Source organism: Vidua macroura, chromosome 13 (genome assembly GCF_024509145.1).
Source record: "Vidua macroura isolate BioBank_ID:100142 chromosome 13, ASM2450914v1, whole genome shotgun sequence".
NCBI classification, from domain to species: Eukaryota; Metazoa; Chordata; class Aves; order Passeriformes; family Viduidae; genus Vidua; species Vidua macroura.
Window position 1 is genome coordinate 13,641,037 of NC_071583.1, and position 14,964 is coordinate 13,656,000.

Genomic DNA, 14,964 nt, shown 5'->3' on the forward strand with positions numbered 1-14,964 from the left:
TTCTACACCATAATCACTTAGCAGTTGGAATAAAGATGTTCTTGCAGTTATGCTTTATATTCTACTTGAAGTCTTAGCAGTGATAGAAACCATCTTAAATCTCTGCCTTGTTGTAATGGTTCATAGGCATAAAGAAAATAATTTCTGTGCCATACAAAATTAATTCTACCCAGAGCCCTCAGAATAATAGGAGACAGACAGATGAAGTTCTATTCCCTGTTACTTGCCCAGAAAAAGAAAGGCTGCAGAATAACTAACAAGGTAACTGGATACAGAGGTATTTTTATCCCAGATTCTCTATCTGGATTTGATTCTAGAAAATGAGGAAACTTTAGGTGGGATTTTGGTTTCCATTTGACTTGACTTAGCAAGGAATTAGTGCTTCTGGTTTTGCATATATTTACCATAGCATATAACTGTTTCACATAATTATGAAAGCAAATGCTTTTCAGACTCAAAGACACACCCAAAGGGGAGGATAAAGTTCAAATGATTCAATGATTCTTTTGCTTTCTTTTCCAGATTTTACATGTAGTACAGTATAACGAAGCAAAGACCTCTCAGGACACGGGAGCGGAAAATTTCTTTCTGGTTGCCACAAGTCATGAAAAATCACAAAGCTGACATCTTCCTTGACCACCTGAGTGCTGCATTGATCCAAAAAGTATACTAAAAGTCTGTACCCAGACTGAAATACTGATTTCCCCTTGATCTCAATGTGATTTTAGACTCTGCTCTCAATTATGTTTATGGAAGAAATGCTTTTTGGCTTCTCCAAAACAAGGAGTAGATGGGTTTTGCAGAAGTACAGAACTTGACAGCCACAAAAAAACAATGGGGAAATGGAGGAGAGAAAAAGATCCTCAAATATGCAGGCAATGGGTCATTTTAGCCAGTAGAGAAAAAACATCATGAGACTTAATGGAGTTGTCAGTGAGTTAATAGGGTTTAAAGTAGTTCCCTTACACCTTCATGAAAATGTTGTGCAAATTAATGGAAGAGAATTTACTGCATTATTTTCCTTTGCAATATGAGAAGATTCTGAGAACAGTCTTGCTATATTTAAAATAATAAAAATAAATATGTTAAATAATATTTAAGTAGATACTATCTGTTCCAAGTTTACTCATTTTCAATTAGTGATTAAAATGGCTTTCAGCTGAGAACCTGACAATGCTTGAAGTTCTGTTAATATCTCTAATCTCTTCATCATTTCATTTTTTGATGTGCTAAGGCATTTCAGCAACATTTATAAGATTAGTCTTCATGGAATTTTATCTTCATTACTGTTGGAATTTTCCACTAGAAAGGAAGTAGGACAGTTTTACTTAAGAAAAGATCATTAGTGGTACTATCTTCTGGGAGCAGACCTGAAGCACTCTCTTTCCATGTAGTCACCTCTGTCTGCCTGCCTCCCATTCCCATGGCCTTTCATCCTTTTCAATTAGAATAAGGGGCCTAGAGAAATACCTAAGTGCAGTATTTTCCTTGTTTTCTGATAATGCATTTGGATCTCGTAGTAGGAGCAATAACATAGAATAAAAGCATGATCCTGGTACAACTGACATCAAAATACATTTTGAGACTTAAAAGGCTTTCTCCTGAAATAGGACATCTTAAAAAAAATAAAATTATTGCAACTATATCATAGTTCTCATTGTAAACAAACACTTCCTTCGTACAATTCCTTTTAAATACTTACTTCTGCTACACGATGAAGAGCTGGGCTTTTATATGAGATGTCTAGATTTATTAACTCTTGTGGATTAATTATTCCCTTTTTGGTACTTCACATGGCAGAGTTGCCTTAAATGAATCACAGAAATTTGGAAGGATTGAATTGAAGTTTCATGAATGAGAAAAATTATGTATATAGCACAAACTCATTTCTAATGCGTGAGAATCAGCTCCTTAAGATTGTGCCTATGGCCTCATAAAAAAAAGGAAATAGATGTTAACAACTAGTCATATAAATAAAATATAGTGTATTATAAAAATAGCATCTACTAGATTTACATTTAAAGTAGCAGAAGATACTAAGTAAACATGGGGAAATATTTTCAGGTTTTTTTTTTCTTTTGCTGAGGAAGACAGAGACTCATAAAAAACCCAGTAAAATGAAAGCATTCCTTCTTTCAGGGAAACAGTCCAGGAGATGGTTTTTAATAGTCTTTTGATAGTCATAATTTCCTAGTTCATACAAAAAATCAGGCTGATTTCCTTCAAAAAACTCAATTGATTAATTTAAGCTACTTTGGGGATTTAACTGGAGCCATTTTATTCCCTTTTCTAATAATTGCAACACAATTTTATTTTAATGCATTATCAGAAGGAAGATGATTTTTAATCAGTTAGGCAGAATACATCTCCAATAATATGTAATAAAGTGCTCTTTTCCTTGTTTACTTGGTGTATATATATATATATATATATATATATATATATATATTAAGGCTGTCTTTTGCAAATATATAAATGGTTTGGGAAAAGGAAGAAAATACGAATTGGTGTTTATATCCTGCAAGCTTCTATTCAGTCTCCATTTTTAGAGATTCTCACTGACAAACTTTTAAAGTCTTCACAGTTGTATAAAGATTTTTTTTTCCTTTCTATAAGAGAACAAAATGTTTATGTTGCAACTAATTATAAACTATTTGCTGTTACCTAGCATTAGATCAACTGTAACTGAAATTGGTACTTTGCTAACCAGGTAATTGAGGTAAACAGAAACTTGAGCATTTACCTCAATTAGAGCTATTGCCTTTTCCACCACTGTCCACCTCAGTATCATAATGAGGAAAAACATAAATTATAAGAAAGATGGCAGGGCAATACATAGATAATAAGGAAAAATATGTACTTAAAGAAACTATCAAGCAGTTCAAAGGTGTGATTTATAAACATAAAAAAGTTTTGGAGAGAGTAAAAGGGGGTAATGCAAAGGCAGTGAATTTCAAGTGCATGGCATGCATAATTTCTAGGCACAGTGACACTGCAAATATGTAGGATATTGCATTTTCAATAGCTTTCCTTTCTAGGATAACAAATCCAACAAAGACATTCAAAGCTCTGATGCATTAAAGCCTACATATGGAAATCTTTTACATTTTTCATACTGAAACATTTCAGGCTGAAAAGAGGAAAAACTGATTAGTTTGTTTTGTTTTTTTTTTCCATACATGTTTCTTAAAATACCGTTTACAAGGCTGTGTTAATACATTAAATATTTTTAGAAGAGTTGAGTACAATATTGCACATTAACTAAAAGCTGCTACCTGGACATCATGTCCTTGCTGAACAAGGCAAGACTCTTCATGCTAGGTCTTTGCAGAAGAATTCCCAATGGAAACCACTCCTGCTGCTTTTTGCAACAGCTGTGCTGAGCGTTGTTATCTCAGATAGAGCTGTGGATTAGCACATGAAAGATGCACAACACATGTTTTTGTGAAAATACTTAGCTGACTCTTTCAGAGAATTCTTTACTTGCTGATTTCCTACGATAAGAGTTTCCCCAGAGTCTCTTCTTCTTAAAAGAGGAACCAACTCCAAAGAATAAGAAAATGCAGCACATCAGAGGCACATCCTTCTCAGAGATCCTGAGAATCTCCTTCAACACCAGTTTTTGCTAGATAAAGTAAAATGTTCTCATGGAATATCTGAGTGCTTAACAACTTAAATTAGATGGTATCTCGTTGAGTAAGAGAGGAAGGACTGGCCACAAAACCTTTAGCTTTTAGGCCTTCTTCTCAGTGGAACAATATGATGTTTGCATAAAACAGGGCTAGATAAATCATCCAGAAAATAAACAGAATTTTATAAAAGAGAAACATGACTAAAAGCTGAAAATTAAAACGGCTACTTTTTTTCCCCTCAGAATACAGAACCCCATGCAGCACAGTCATATTAATCAATTACTTGCTGAAACTGCACTTCAAACTGTGTGGTTGTTGCTTCCACAGGCATATAACATGGCAAAGAGCTACAAAAACTTCCTAAAATAGTCCCAAAGCTTGCTTTAGCAGAAGGTAAAATGTAGAAGAAAATTATGTCACATAGAGACACAAGGCCCACTAGAGTTTCCTCATCAGGTAAATTCAAGGTGTTTCTGCCCTACTCTGAAATTTCCACTTGCTATATAATGAGGTAATTTAACTCTGGGCAAATTTTGTTATACAGATCAATTGAGCCAAACACATTTTTAATAAAATCTTACCAACTTTCAGCTCTATCCCTCACTCTGCCAAATGAAGAAATTAAAAATACTGAGTACTACATCTGCTCTTTCTCCTGTCATAGTAAGCCACTCGCTGTCCTTAGTACATACCCATCTTTAGCTTGAGAAAGCACTGAATTATTAATGTGTATTTTGGGAGAAAATTTTTTTTTTTTTTTCATATTTAATGATGTGTCTCAGGGGAAGGATTATATAATGCTCAAAAATGTAACCTGGAGGGAAACAGTGCCTTTATATCTTATTAACCCAAGTTCATTACCACAGTAAAAGGCCATCTCTATCCTCAGGCAATACCCATATAAGCATCACTTTTTTTTTTTTTAATTAGTGATCAAAAATAATTTATAGATCATTAGAAAGATTGTACTGACTTTTCAATAGATACACACTTTAGACTGGATATGAAGCTTTGAGTTTCCCATTCAGTAAAGGTGATAACACACTTACTTTTCTGTCTGGCCAATTGTATTTTGCAAATATGGTGTCATATGTGTCCACAGCTCCATCAGTGATCAGCATTATGGCTTGGCTGCAAATGCTTCCTTGTCCTGTGTGATTGAACTGCAAAAGGAAACAACCATTAGGAACAGCACATTCCTGTTATATGAAGAGAGATAGGATCACACGTGGTAAACATGGCCTTTGTCAAATCTCTAGCGTCCTTAGAAAAAGTTGAAAATATTCAGGCTGAAAACATTTTATCAGAGATTTTATGTTCTTGGTGAATTGAAAAATAAGAAACATATATAAATATAGTACTACCCAAAATTAAAATGGTATTCCCCTGGTTTTGATAGATGATGAGTATTGATGCATCCATAGGATTTGCTTTGATTTAAATATCCCTTTTAAAGAACATGTTACACAAAAAGAAGTAATGAATGCTGATTTTTCTGCAAAGTACAGGAGATACACAACTCCTGAGAGACATTTGACTGTTCATATGGCATTCATTCATATTCACTCAGGATTACATTCCATATGCTATTTTCCTTTAAATATTTATCTGGGAGAAGCCAGTTCATACTTATATACTCTGAGATTCTCCTGTTACCCACAATGAATACATGTAAGTAATTCAGGCTGCTGAAGTGCAGTACTTCAGCACAGGTACTCAGACAGCAATCAGCAATCCTCTGGCATAAGCAAAGGAAGCTTCATCTTTATACAAATGGGATTTTCTCCTGTCAAAGAGCAAACACATTGTCAGAATATGAGCTTTGATCTCTTCATTCTGGAGTTGGTGCTCTGACTCTGAATCCATGTGTCTCCATTTGCTTTGGTTGGAGAACAGGTTCTTATGTACTCAAGGTATTTTGGTGAAACATCCAACTTTTAGCACAAAAAAGAAGCAAAGTTGTAAAATTATTTGATTTTTTAATTTCTCCATATGAACACTTTAAAAAACCTATGAAAAAGTCAATAAATGGGATATTACAATTATTTTCTTTTAGTTTTCATGTACATCATCACATTTGAGGTCAGGCAAGGCCTCATCCTCTCACCCCTCTCTTGATGCTGAGAAAGCCAAGCAAGAATTACCTTGTCCCACCTCACCTCACAGCCTTGCTGTGCCCCAGAGCAGGGTGGTCCATTTCAAAAGCAGTACCTATGTTCTCAGGTGAACTACCTTGCAGGAACTCTGACTGCTCCTGCAGTCATGAAAAATTATTCAGAGTATTCTGGTTTGATTTGGACTACCAACAGCTCTGTCTTTCAAGCTTTCCTCAGTCTATTCACTCTTACACATTCACTGTTTTCCAAACTCTAAAAGCCACTTTTTCTAAAAAAAGTTCTCCTATAAAATTTCATCTTTGTAGAAATGCCTGCAGTAGGAAAGGGTGGGTGGTGGGTTCCAGAAGTCCTCTGTCTTTTCTGCCTTCACATTTCTGTATCTGAGTAACCACGCCACATTCAACAACCGTTTCCATCACCTGCATCTCTCCTCAAGATCAGCTTCCTTTTCATCCAACAGAAACCTCAGCAAACAGTACCAGAAACACTCTGCCTTAAAGAGCAGCTGATGTGAATTTACAGTTAGCTATATTGTGATCACTGCCTGGGTGAAAACTCTCTGTGAAATTTGCAAGGCAGTCACTCCTTAAAATTCTCTCATCATGACAGGTTTTCCAATCTTAACCAGAACCAGAATTATTTAAGTGGGATTCCTTCATGATCTTACAGACATTATTTTCTCATAAAGGTGAAGTTACTTTGTCTAGGCATATCTTCCTCACATAGACAATATATTTTAAAAGTGACAAGGTATCTGAAAAGAGAAATTAATGAAGGGGAAATGCCTTTGTACATTTATTTTAAAACACCACTCTGTATGCATCTGCATTATTCTACACAGTTATCTGAATATTTTGAAGAATGAGATTAAATTCAAATACTTTGATGAGTAATATCTTCTCATATTTGTCTAAAACTTTTAATTTTATTGAATAGCAAGAGTGATGAAAGTGTTTTCCATAATAATAACAATGACAAGGGGCTTATGATGAACTACAATTAACTCAGTGATTCATCAGTTAGCAGCAAAAATTTCAATGCATCCTGACATTTACAGCAGTTGGTTGTGATTAACAGTCTTTGAAATGTCACAGAATTTTATTTAATTGGTTATGATTTTTTTAAAGGTAATCACTTCAAAGAGCACATTTGTCACCAAAAGAGATAATTGCAGTTGTCACATGACATAGTAGGTGTCTAACTACTGTACCAAGCACTTCTGTATTCTTCCTCTCTATAATGTACACTGCATAAATTGACAATTGGAAAGAATTTGGAAGTGGATTTTTAAACATGCTTTTTCAAAGGTATCAGTAGCAAACATCTTCAAGTCTTGACAACCATAGCAAATATTGAAAGGTAATTGCAAGGCAGAATTGACTGAGTTTAATTAGTGTAACCCCTGAACCATTTAAAAATCCAACCAAAGTCTTTACAGACTATTTGTGTAACACAAAGCTTTCTCTACTTTTTTTTCCTTTACTATGCCACCACCCACTCCTTCCCCTTCCCCATTCACCCACTTTGTGTTTTGTTTTTTTTTTTTTTTTTTTTTTTTTTAATGAAGAAAAGACATCCTTAGTTAACCTATAATTCAAAGAATAGGCTTCTGGCACATAAAGGTCACATCCTGTAGACAAAGTGGAAGATGGTTTGCTGTACTCTGCTAAGGGGAGATTTAGCTTTTCCTCTGGCCTAGGTGGCTTTAAGTGAATCTCCCAGAGACTTTGCGGATATGACTGTATAAAATGGAAAATATTTTTATGCTGGCATCTCTGGAAGTTTATATGCAAGAAGGATTGAACCTATTTAAAACTTCATGTTGAAGTATAAATAGAAGTAATCAATGTCGCACCTTGAAGAGATCTGAACACACATGTAGCATAGTCCATCATGATCTTACAGACCTCTCATCATGGGTGCAATTCAGCACATGGAATGTCAGATCCCTTTAGTCTCACAGATATCAGATTGTCTAATGAGATTTTTATACCACATTCATCATTATAACTTCAGTTATCTCACAGATTTTAAACCAAAGCAAAACAGATCTTGTTTCAGGTCTTCACTTCCTGCAATGTGATTTTTTTTTCAGTTCACATAGATTGGGAGGACTAGCACAGAACATCTCTTGCACTGAGGCATTCGTACTGTTTTTCTGGTTCCCAGGACTCTATTTGGTGCCCACAATTCTTAATAAAACCTCTACAAGCAGCCTACAGTGTCCTTTACTTCATGCACCTTTTCCCATTGTCATTTTTGGCATGCACCACATGAAGGCATTAGTTCCACACTGTCTAACTGAACACATGAGCAGTGGGTGGAAGATACTCCTTTTTTCATTTTAGGATTTTATGCCTGGAAAAGAATTGATCAATATTGCCCTTCAAGATGAATACACAGGAATTAGAACCATTAATTAATCTAGGATCACACAGCATAAAAGCAGGCACACTTGTCAAGTCAAACTTCTTTGGAGAATATTTGGGTTTGAGCTCTTATTTCCAAGGTACATCCTTCAATCAAAAGATATTTTGCTATTTAGTTTAGATGAGTTTTTTTTCATCTTCCAGGAGACTAACACACTTCAGTATTTTTTCCACAGAATACATCATTATACTTCAGGAAACATTTTAAAACATTTTCATTAATAGAAACTCAGTTGAAAAAAAGGGCAAACAAGAGGGAAGTGAAAAACAAAAAAGGATCTGAAAAGCATGAACTTACTTCATTGAGCATGTTGAAAGCTTCATTTAAAGCAATGTCCAGCATTCCAATTCCTTTTGCAAAAAGTTTGTCAAGGTGTTCCCTGAAATGCTGAAACATGGAGAAGGTTTCATTTGTCAGAATGTTACAACAGACCTGTCGATGATTAAAGATCTCTGAATACTTTAGACCAACTTCTTAGGCTTAAATGACCACATACACCAATTAACAAAATAACTCCCAGTTAATCCTTTCTGACTCTTTAACTAACACTAAACAAAGGATGTGTTAGTACAATAATAATGCAAAGGCATCACATTTTTGATACACTTTTGGCTACTTATTCAATCAAATAATTTTGTTTTGGTTTTCTTTGTGTTTTTATTTAGAGATCTTCTTCATACTTTCTTTTCACTTCATATAGTAATTTTATATCATTTCTAACTATTTTCCCTGTAAGTTTTTGGAATCTGATACTTAATAAAAATAATTCTTTCTAAAATTTAGCTTTGAGAGTACACAGCTCTAAAAGATGGTAGATCCTAATCATTAGGTCATTGAAGTATAAATGTAGTTTGTCAGTGTCAATATTAATATTAGACTTATTAAAAACTGTTCTACACAAGAAGACAAGACAATTAATTTGTAAGAAGAAAATGAAGACCTAGGTGGTGGAAAATAGCAGGGGAGGCAACACTTTTGTGAAGTGCTATTTTTCAGTCTTCACAACTGGCTAAAAAGTACAAAAGAACTGCAAAACAGAAAAGGGTATTTCAACCCAATTAGTAGAGAAAAAAAAGTCATGGCAAGATATATACCACTGAAATATCAGTTTAAAGAAAAAGCATACGTGATTTTAGAATGACATAAAAATCACCTTAATTCCACTTCCAATAACTTTCAGAAACCAAACAGATCTCAAAAAGCAGGAGTCCCCAGCTCTTAATGAGCCAAAAAGCATACTTCAACTTTACAACTTAAAGAGCTCTTTTTAGTAATAAACTGGTTTATCTCAGTCTCTTTTCACAATCATTTTGGAGCCCTTGTTTGTCTGGGGTATCTGTCCAACTGTGTGCACAAACATTTGCAGGCAACTGTATGCTTGATTTCCATGTGCAGATACTAGAATGTGCAATATCTAATTGCAGACTCATATATCTAATTGACATGCATAATCTTGGTAATTCTGAATGCAAATTAGGCACACAATTATGACAATCAGACACTGATGTCTGATTACAAAATTATAGGGTCAGAGCTCCACAGAAGTTGAGTGAGGAAGCACAGAAGTGTTCAGCTGGGGAGGTGTCTGTGATCATCCAGAAGGGTCTGAAAGACATGAGCTGAGGAGAATGAGGGTAGAAATCCACATGTGCAGTTAAGTCAGGATGAAGGCTCCCAGAACTTAAATGAGAAGAAACCCAGGATGGTTTTTAATGTCCTTCATGGTCTCTGTGTCATGGGACAGTTACACAGAACATTAAAATCACACAGCTGTTATATATGGCTTTGGCATAACTGAACAAGAGGGCAAATTCATAACCAGTTATCATGATTGAACTTGTAATTTCTCTTATAATGAGGCTGTTGAAAGCATTTTTTGGTACACCCTGGTGTATTCCCCTTTTCTAGCCTCACAGTTAAATGAACACTGTAGGGATTTGGGATCATACTTGATTAGATGATTACATTAAGTTTTCATTCTTCAGGGATCAGGTGAAATTGTCTTTCAAAATCTGATAGCAACTTGCATTTTTGTTACTTCTTAGTTTCCTACTTTTGATTTAGTAGGATTTCAGAGTTAATGAATTCAAATAATTCAAGTTAAGCAATTTATTTCAGCAAATCTGTGCTTGGGAGTTGACACATATTCAGAGCCCTTTTGATGATTCAGAACACAGGTGAAGTTAGGGAGGTAGAGGGGGCAGTCTGAACACAGGCAAGAATTTGATTTTCCTTTCCCAATTCCAGGTCATTGCAGGCAATTTAAAAACTCTTCTAGATGAAGCCCAGAAACTGACTTTTTCCTTTGTGGCAGAAGCTGTCAAACTTGTAGCCAAAATAAGATGCTGATTTATCTAGCTCATACAAATCCTGAAGAATGTTTTGCTAATTTGGTGGCAATTCTCAGGAAATTCCAAGGCAGCTCCTTTTTCTGGTCTCTTATCTTAGAGGCTACTGAAATGGCCTCACAAGCTTTATTGAGATTAGACAAGCTGACTGGTATCTATGATCACAAGAAGATAACAAATTTTTATATTCTGGAAGCAAAGGGACAGTGGTCACCCTCCAAGCAAACAACAGAGTCCAGTTGCACAGCCATGGGGGAAATTCTTTGGCTTCCATTAAAATAATATAAGAATACTCCATAACCTTCAAAGTTTTATCCTGGACTGGAGTCTCAGTACCTTGCACAAATATTTTGTTAGAGCCTACTTATGTTTACCAAAAATAAGGTACCACTCATGATGAGTAGGAATACCCAAATTAGATTGGGTACAGGACCATGGATTCAAGCCAACGAATAAAGCACTTTCCACTGATTCCAAAAAGGAACAGTTCACAACTAATATGTGCACAGAGGTTATACAGTTACACTGGAAAAGCATGATATTTGCTATTAACTGTCTGACAAGGTCGAGCTTCCTACAGAAAAGCATTATTAATGGGTTCAACATTCCTCCAGGTTTCCTTGGCAGCTTTACTACAAGTCTTTGCTACTTCTAGAATTACTTCCCATGCCTATCCACACATGCCATAACTCCAAATGGCCCTGGGACATACTTGGCAAAGATTTATCAGATTTGTGAAGGTGGACTACATCAGCACATAAACAGGAAAGGAAAAAAAAAACAGTCAGAAGGCCTGTGTGAGGTGGGAGAGTGATGTTCACTTGTGTGTCACAGGGAGGTTTACCCACATGCGCTGACTGATAAATGTGCATCACGTGTGCAAAATGCATTTAGGCATCACCCCGTTCCAAACCCTTTGTCAGGGTAGTTACAGGTTACCTGAGTGTAGTGATTATCCAACCCCTACTATTTCCTAACACTTTGTGTTGGAAAAGGGGTTTTTTTGGAAAAAATAATAAAAACAATGCTGAACAACGAGCTCAAGATTCAATACACGCAGATTAAAACCCAATTCTTCTTAAGTAAATTAGTTACTGCAATAGAAAACATCAGACCGAATTTCAGTGGTCAGGGGCTTACTGAAAGTTTTGAGGGACTATAGCAGCTTGACAGTTTTAAAATAAGAGTAGACTTCAGTGAGACTTTACTGTTTTGGGGTTTTTAACAGCTAAGCAATACAGTTGATTTTTTTTTGAGATCTGACAGAGATGGATAGATAAATATGCAAAAGTAATTTGCTTAAATAAAATTCAATATGCAAAATTTGTATTTACCAACCTCTTATTGGCAATTTCACTCAGCTTCTTTGCTGAATCAGTCTTCTGGTTATTTAATTTCTGGTAATTGCATAGAAAAATAAAAGCTTTTTGGAAGTTATACATTACATCTGTCTATTTCTGTCATTCGAATTTACGCTGGGGTAAGTTCTTGATTTAGTTTGGAGTTACTGTGCCTATCTGTGCATCTAGAAGATGATATATTTCATCTGGAAACATTTACAGAGAAATGTCCTCAACCCATATATAGTACATTAAAAAAACATATAAAAAAGGAATGTATATTGTAATATTGTTACTTTAAATCTGAAGTTACATTAAATCAGATTGTCATCCGATTCCTTTGGGGTAGGTAAATTGTAACATGGAGTTTCTCAAAGATGAAAACCTCTTGGCCCAAGAAAACTAGTATTAAAATAGGCAGTTCCACATGTTTGCAATTTGTGGAGAAAGTGCAGACGGTGACAGAGTAGTGTCTGAACTATTTCCCACTCTTTTTTAAATTTGTGTATAGCAAATTGATACACTTCAAGGTAGCAGCTGTTTAACACTGATGCCAAATTATAAAATAGTCTGGTAAAATTCATATATACCTTGCATATTTTATATTACTAAACCACATTTAGGATCACAGATTAATTTCAACCTCAGTTATGCTACCCAATGTAATTACAGATTTAATTTTTGTGATAAATGGAACTTAAAGCAAGTTCTGCAAATTAGGGATAGCTTACAATATCCATATATCTAAACTGAACTGCAGGGTGCCAACACAAAAATTCATGACAATTGCTAGGCTATGAAAACTTTTAGAAATAAGTGGAGACAGAGTGACACCTGCCATATCACCTGATTATTCCAAATTATTCCAAAAACAAATTACTGAATTCTCCCATTGTAAAATGAAAGTTGAAACACTCTATCTTGGAAGAATTCTAGTACTGAGATCCCTATGTGTATCTTAGGAAAACTGGTGGCATATACATTAACACCACTCACATTACTGTCATATCAAAACACAAACATATTTGAATTCTAACTTTGTCTTTCACAAATACATGAAGCAAACTCCATTGAATAAGGTTTCTGAAAAGAATAATGCTTTCTGAAGTGTACCTGACAGAAATTCCAGGTTCAATTAGATCCTCATTGCTCTCAAAAATACACACAACAAGCACTTACAGAACTAGCAGTTTTGCAGGAAAGTAAAACTGCAGTTTGCTCAAAACCTGGGGAAGTTTCTACATAGATTACACAAATTATACTAGCATCTCCTCCTTGTAGGTTGTTGCCAGCAGTAAAAAAACATAAAGTTAAATGAAGATTTACAACTCAAGCCTGCATTACTTAGCTGTTCTTTCAGCTGGCAGAGATGAGGTCTAGATGCTTAAACTGTTAGTTCTTTCAAAGTATCTTCACACTTTCTTAAAGAAAAGCATGTTACATGCTGGAGATTCAGGCCTAAAACGTGTTTTCTCCTGCCTTTGCTCCTTTCCCATCACAAAAATGCATGGATGTGTTAAACATTAAAATGCTTAATGATACTAAATGTATTTGATATCCCTCAAAAATCTACTGTAATATAGCAGACATTTATTAATGCTTTAACAAAGGAGTGGTCTTGATCAAGTAACCCCTAACTTACTTGTATGGGGTTAGGTTTGTTCAAAAAACATTCCTGCTTTTGCTACACCAATCACTATGAAATCTGTACCAGTCTTCAAAACATTCATTTAGCCAGGCTGAACATGGCAAAGGTAAAAGTACTGATGCTAGATTTTATTTTCTGTCTAACTAATCTCTTTACTTAACAAAATGATGCAGGATCAAGAATCTTTGGCTAACTTGAGCTCCATTACCATATAAATTAAGAAGTCTTAACTTTTCACCCCTTACTAATATAGCTGTGAGAAGAGAGTTCAGTTCAGACATTCCAGTTGAACCTTAACTATTAATTTAAGTAAAGATGCAAATGGAATAAAACATATTTTAGAGGAAAATAATGCTTCATCAATAATACTTGGGATGTTATTCAAAGGGAAATGCAGCTTCTTTCCTCTGTGTGCACTTTGTACAGATTTACTCTAATGTATATGTTCTGTTCTGTACAAATGTATATTTGTACAGATTTACTCTAAGGTATGTGTTCCTACCTGAAAGACAAAGAAAAATGGAAGGAGTGGGATGGAACTGAAGTTGGCTTTGTAATATCTTTCCTGGTGGTTGCAATAGGAAAATAAATATGTTACTGAAGGGAAAGTGTCACCACAGAGTAGATATAAGAGAGCTACAATGCTTTAAATGCTTTTTCATTCTTTAATGAGAATGGATTTTTTTTTCTTTTAGGTAGGTAGTTCCCTTACTACTGTGGTCCAGAAAATAATGAAATAATGGCAAGTGTTCTAGAGCCAATGTGTGGAATGAGCACTGTGTTTACAGTACTGATTCCCCCCCAAAAAGAGAAGAGGTAGGGAGGAGATCAAGAGTGATAGTGTTTCAATGAGAAAATGTATAAATCAGACAGCTTTCTCTTTCTCTCTTTCTTTCTTTCGACTAATTGTATTTTCTGAAAGTCTGGCTCTGTGGCAGCCTATTACATTCCCTGAACATTATGGATAAGAGTTCCTGCAACCCATCCCTGAATGTGAACGAGCATGTTTATTTGCTACCCCTAATCCCACTGAATATTCAGCACCAGCACCACTAAGAAGCACTCATTTCCCAGGCTGCTATAAGCCCTGAGGCTGAACCTGTTTCCTGCAGCCTACAAACAAATCCTTCCATTCCCTGAAGATGCTCCCAGGTCTCGTTTTACCTAGACAGGCTGGGGATGGGAGCAGAAGAGGCTCTGGCTGTAGCCCAGCCGCCTGGGGCTGCTGCAGGTGCCAAACCCAGGATCCACTCACGCCTGGACCTTGGAGAGCCAAGGCTGTGGCTGGGAAGGGCTTGGCAGGAGCGGGGCTGGCTGTGCTGGCACCACAGAGCCCTCTCAGCAGGAGCAAACACCACATTCGGTTCTCCCTAAAAAGGAGGACTTGGTCTCTCCCCACACCCAGCCCTGGCCCGGCTGCGCCAAGTCAGTATAATTTAATTTATTCTG

General features: G+C 35.8%; 1 protein-coding gene across 1 annotated transcript in view; it reads right to left on the reverse strand.

The window, feature by feature from the left end:
* Positions 1-14,964, reverse strand: part of CACNA2D3 (calcium voltage-gated channel auxiliary subunit alpha2delta 3) — a 389,866-nt gene that overhangs the window by 189,043 nt on the left and 185,859 nt on the right. The window contains exons 10-11 of the mRNA XM_053989736.1: positions 8,477-8,566; positions 4,682-4,795 (exon numbers count right to left, since the gene is read on the reverse strand). Coding sequence (XP_053845711.1) covers positions 4,682-4,795; positions 8,477-8,566 — 204 coding nt within the window. The remainder of the gene's footprint in view (positions 1-4,681; positions 4,796-8,476; positions 8,567-14,964) is intronic.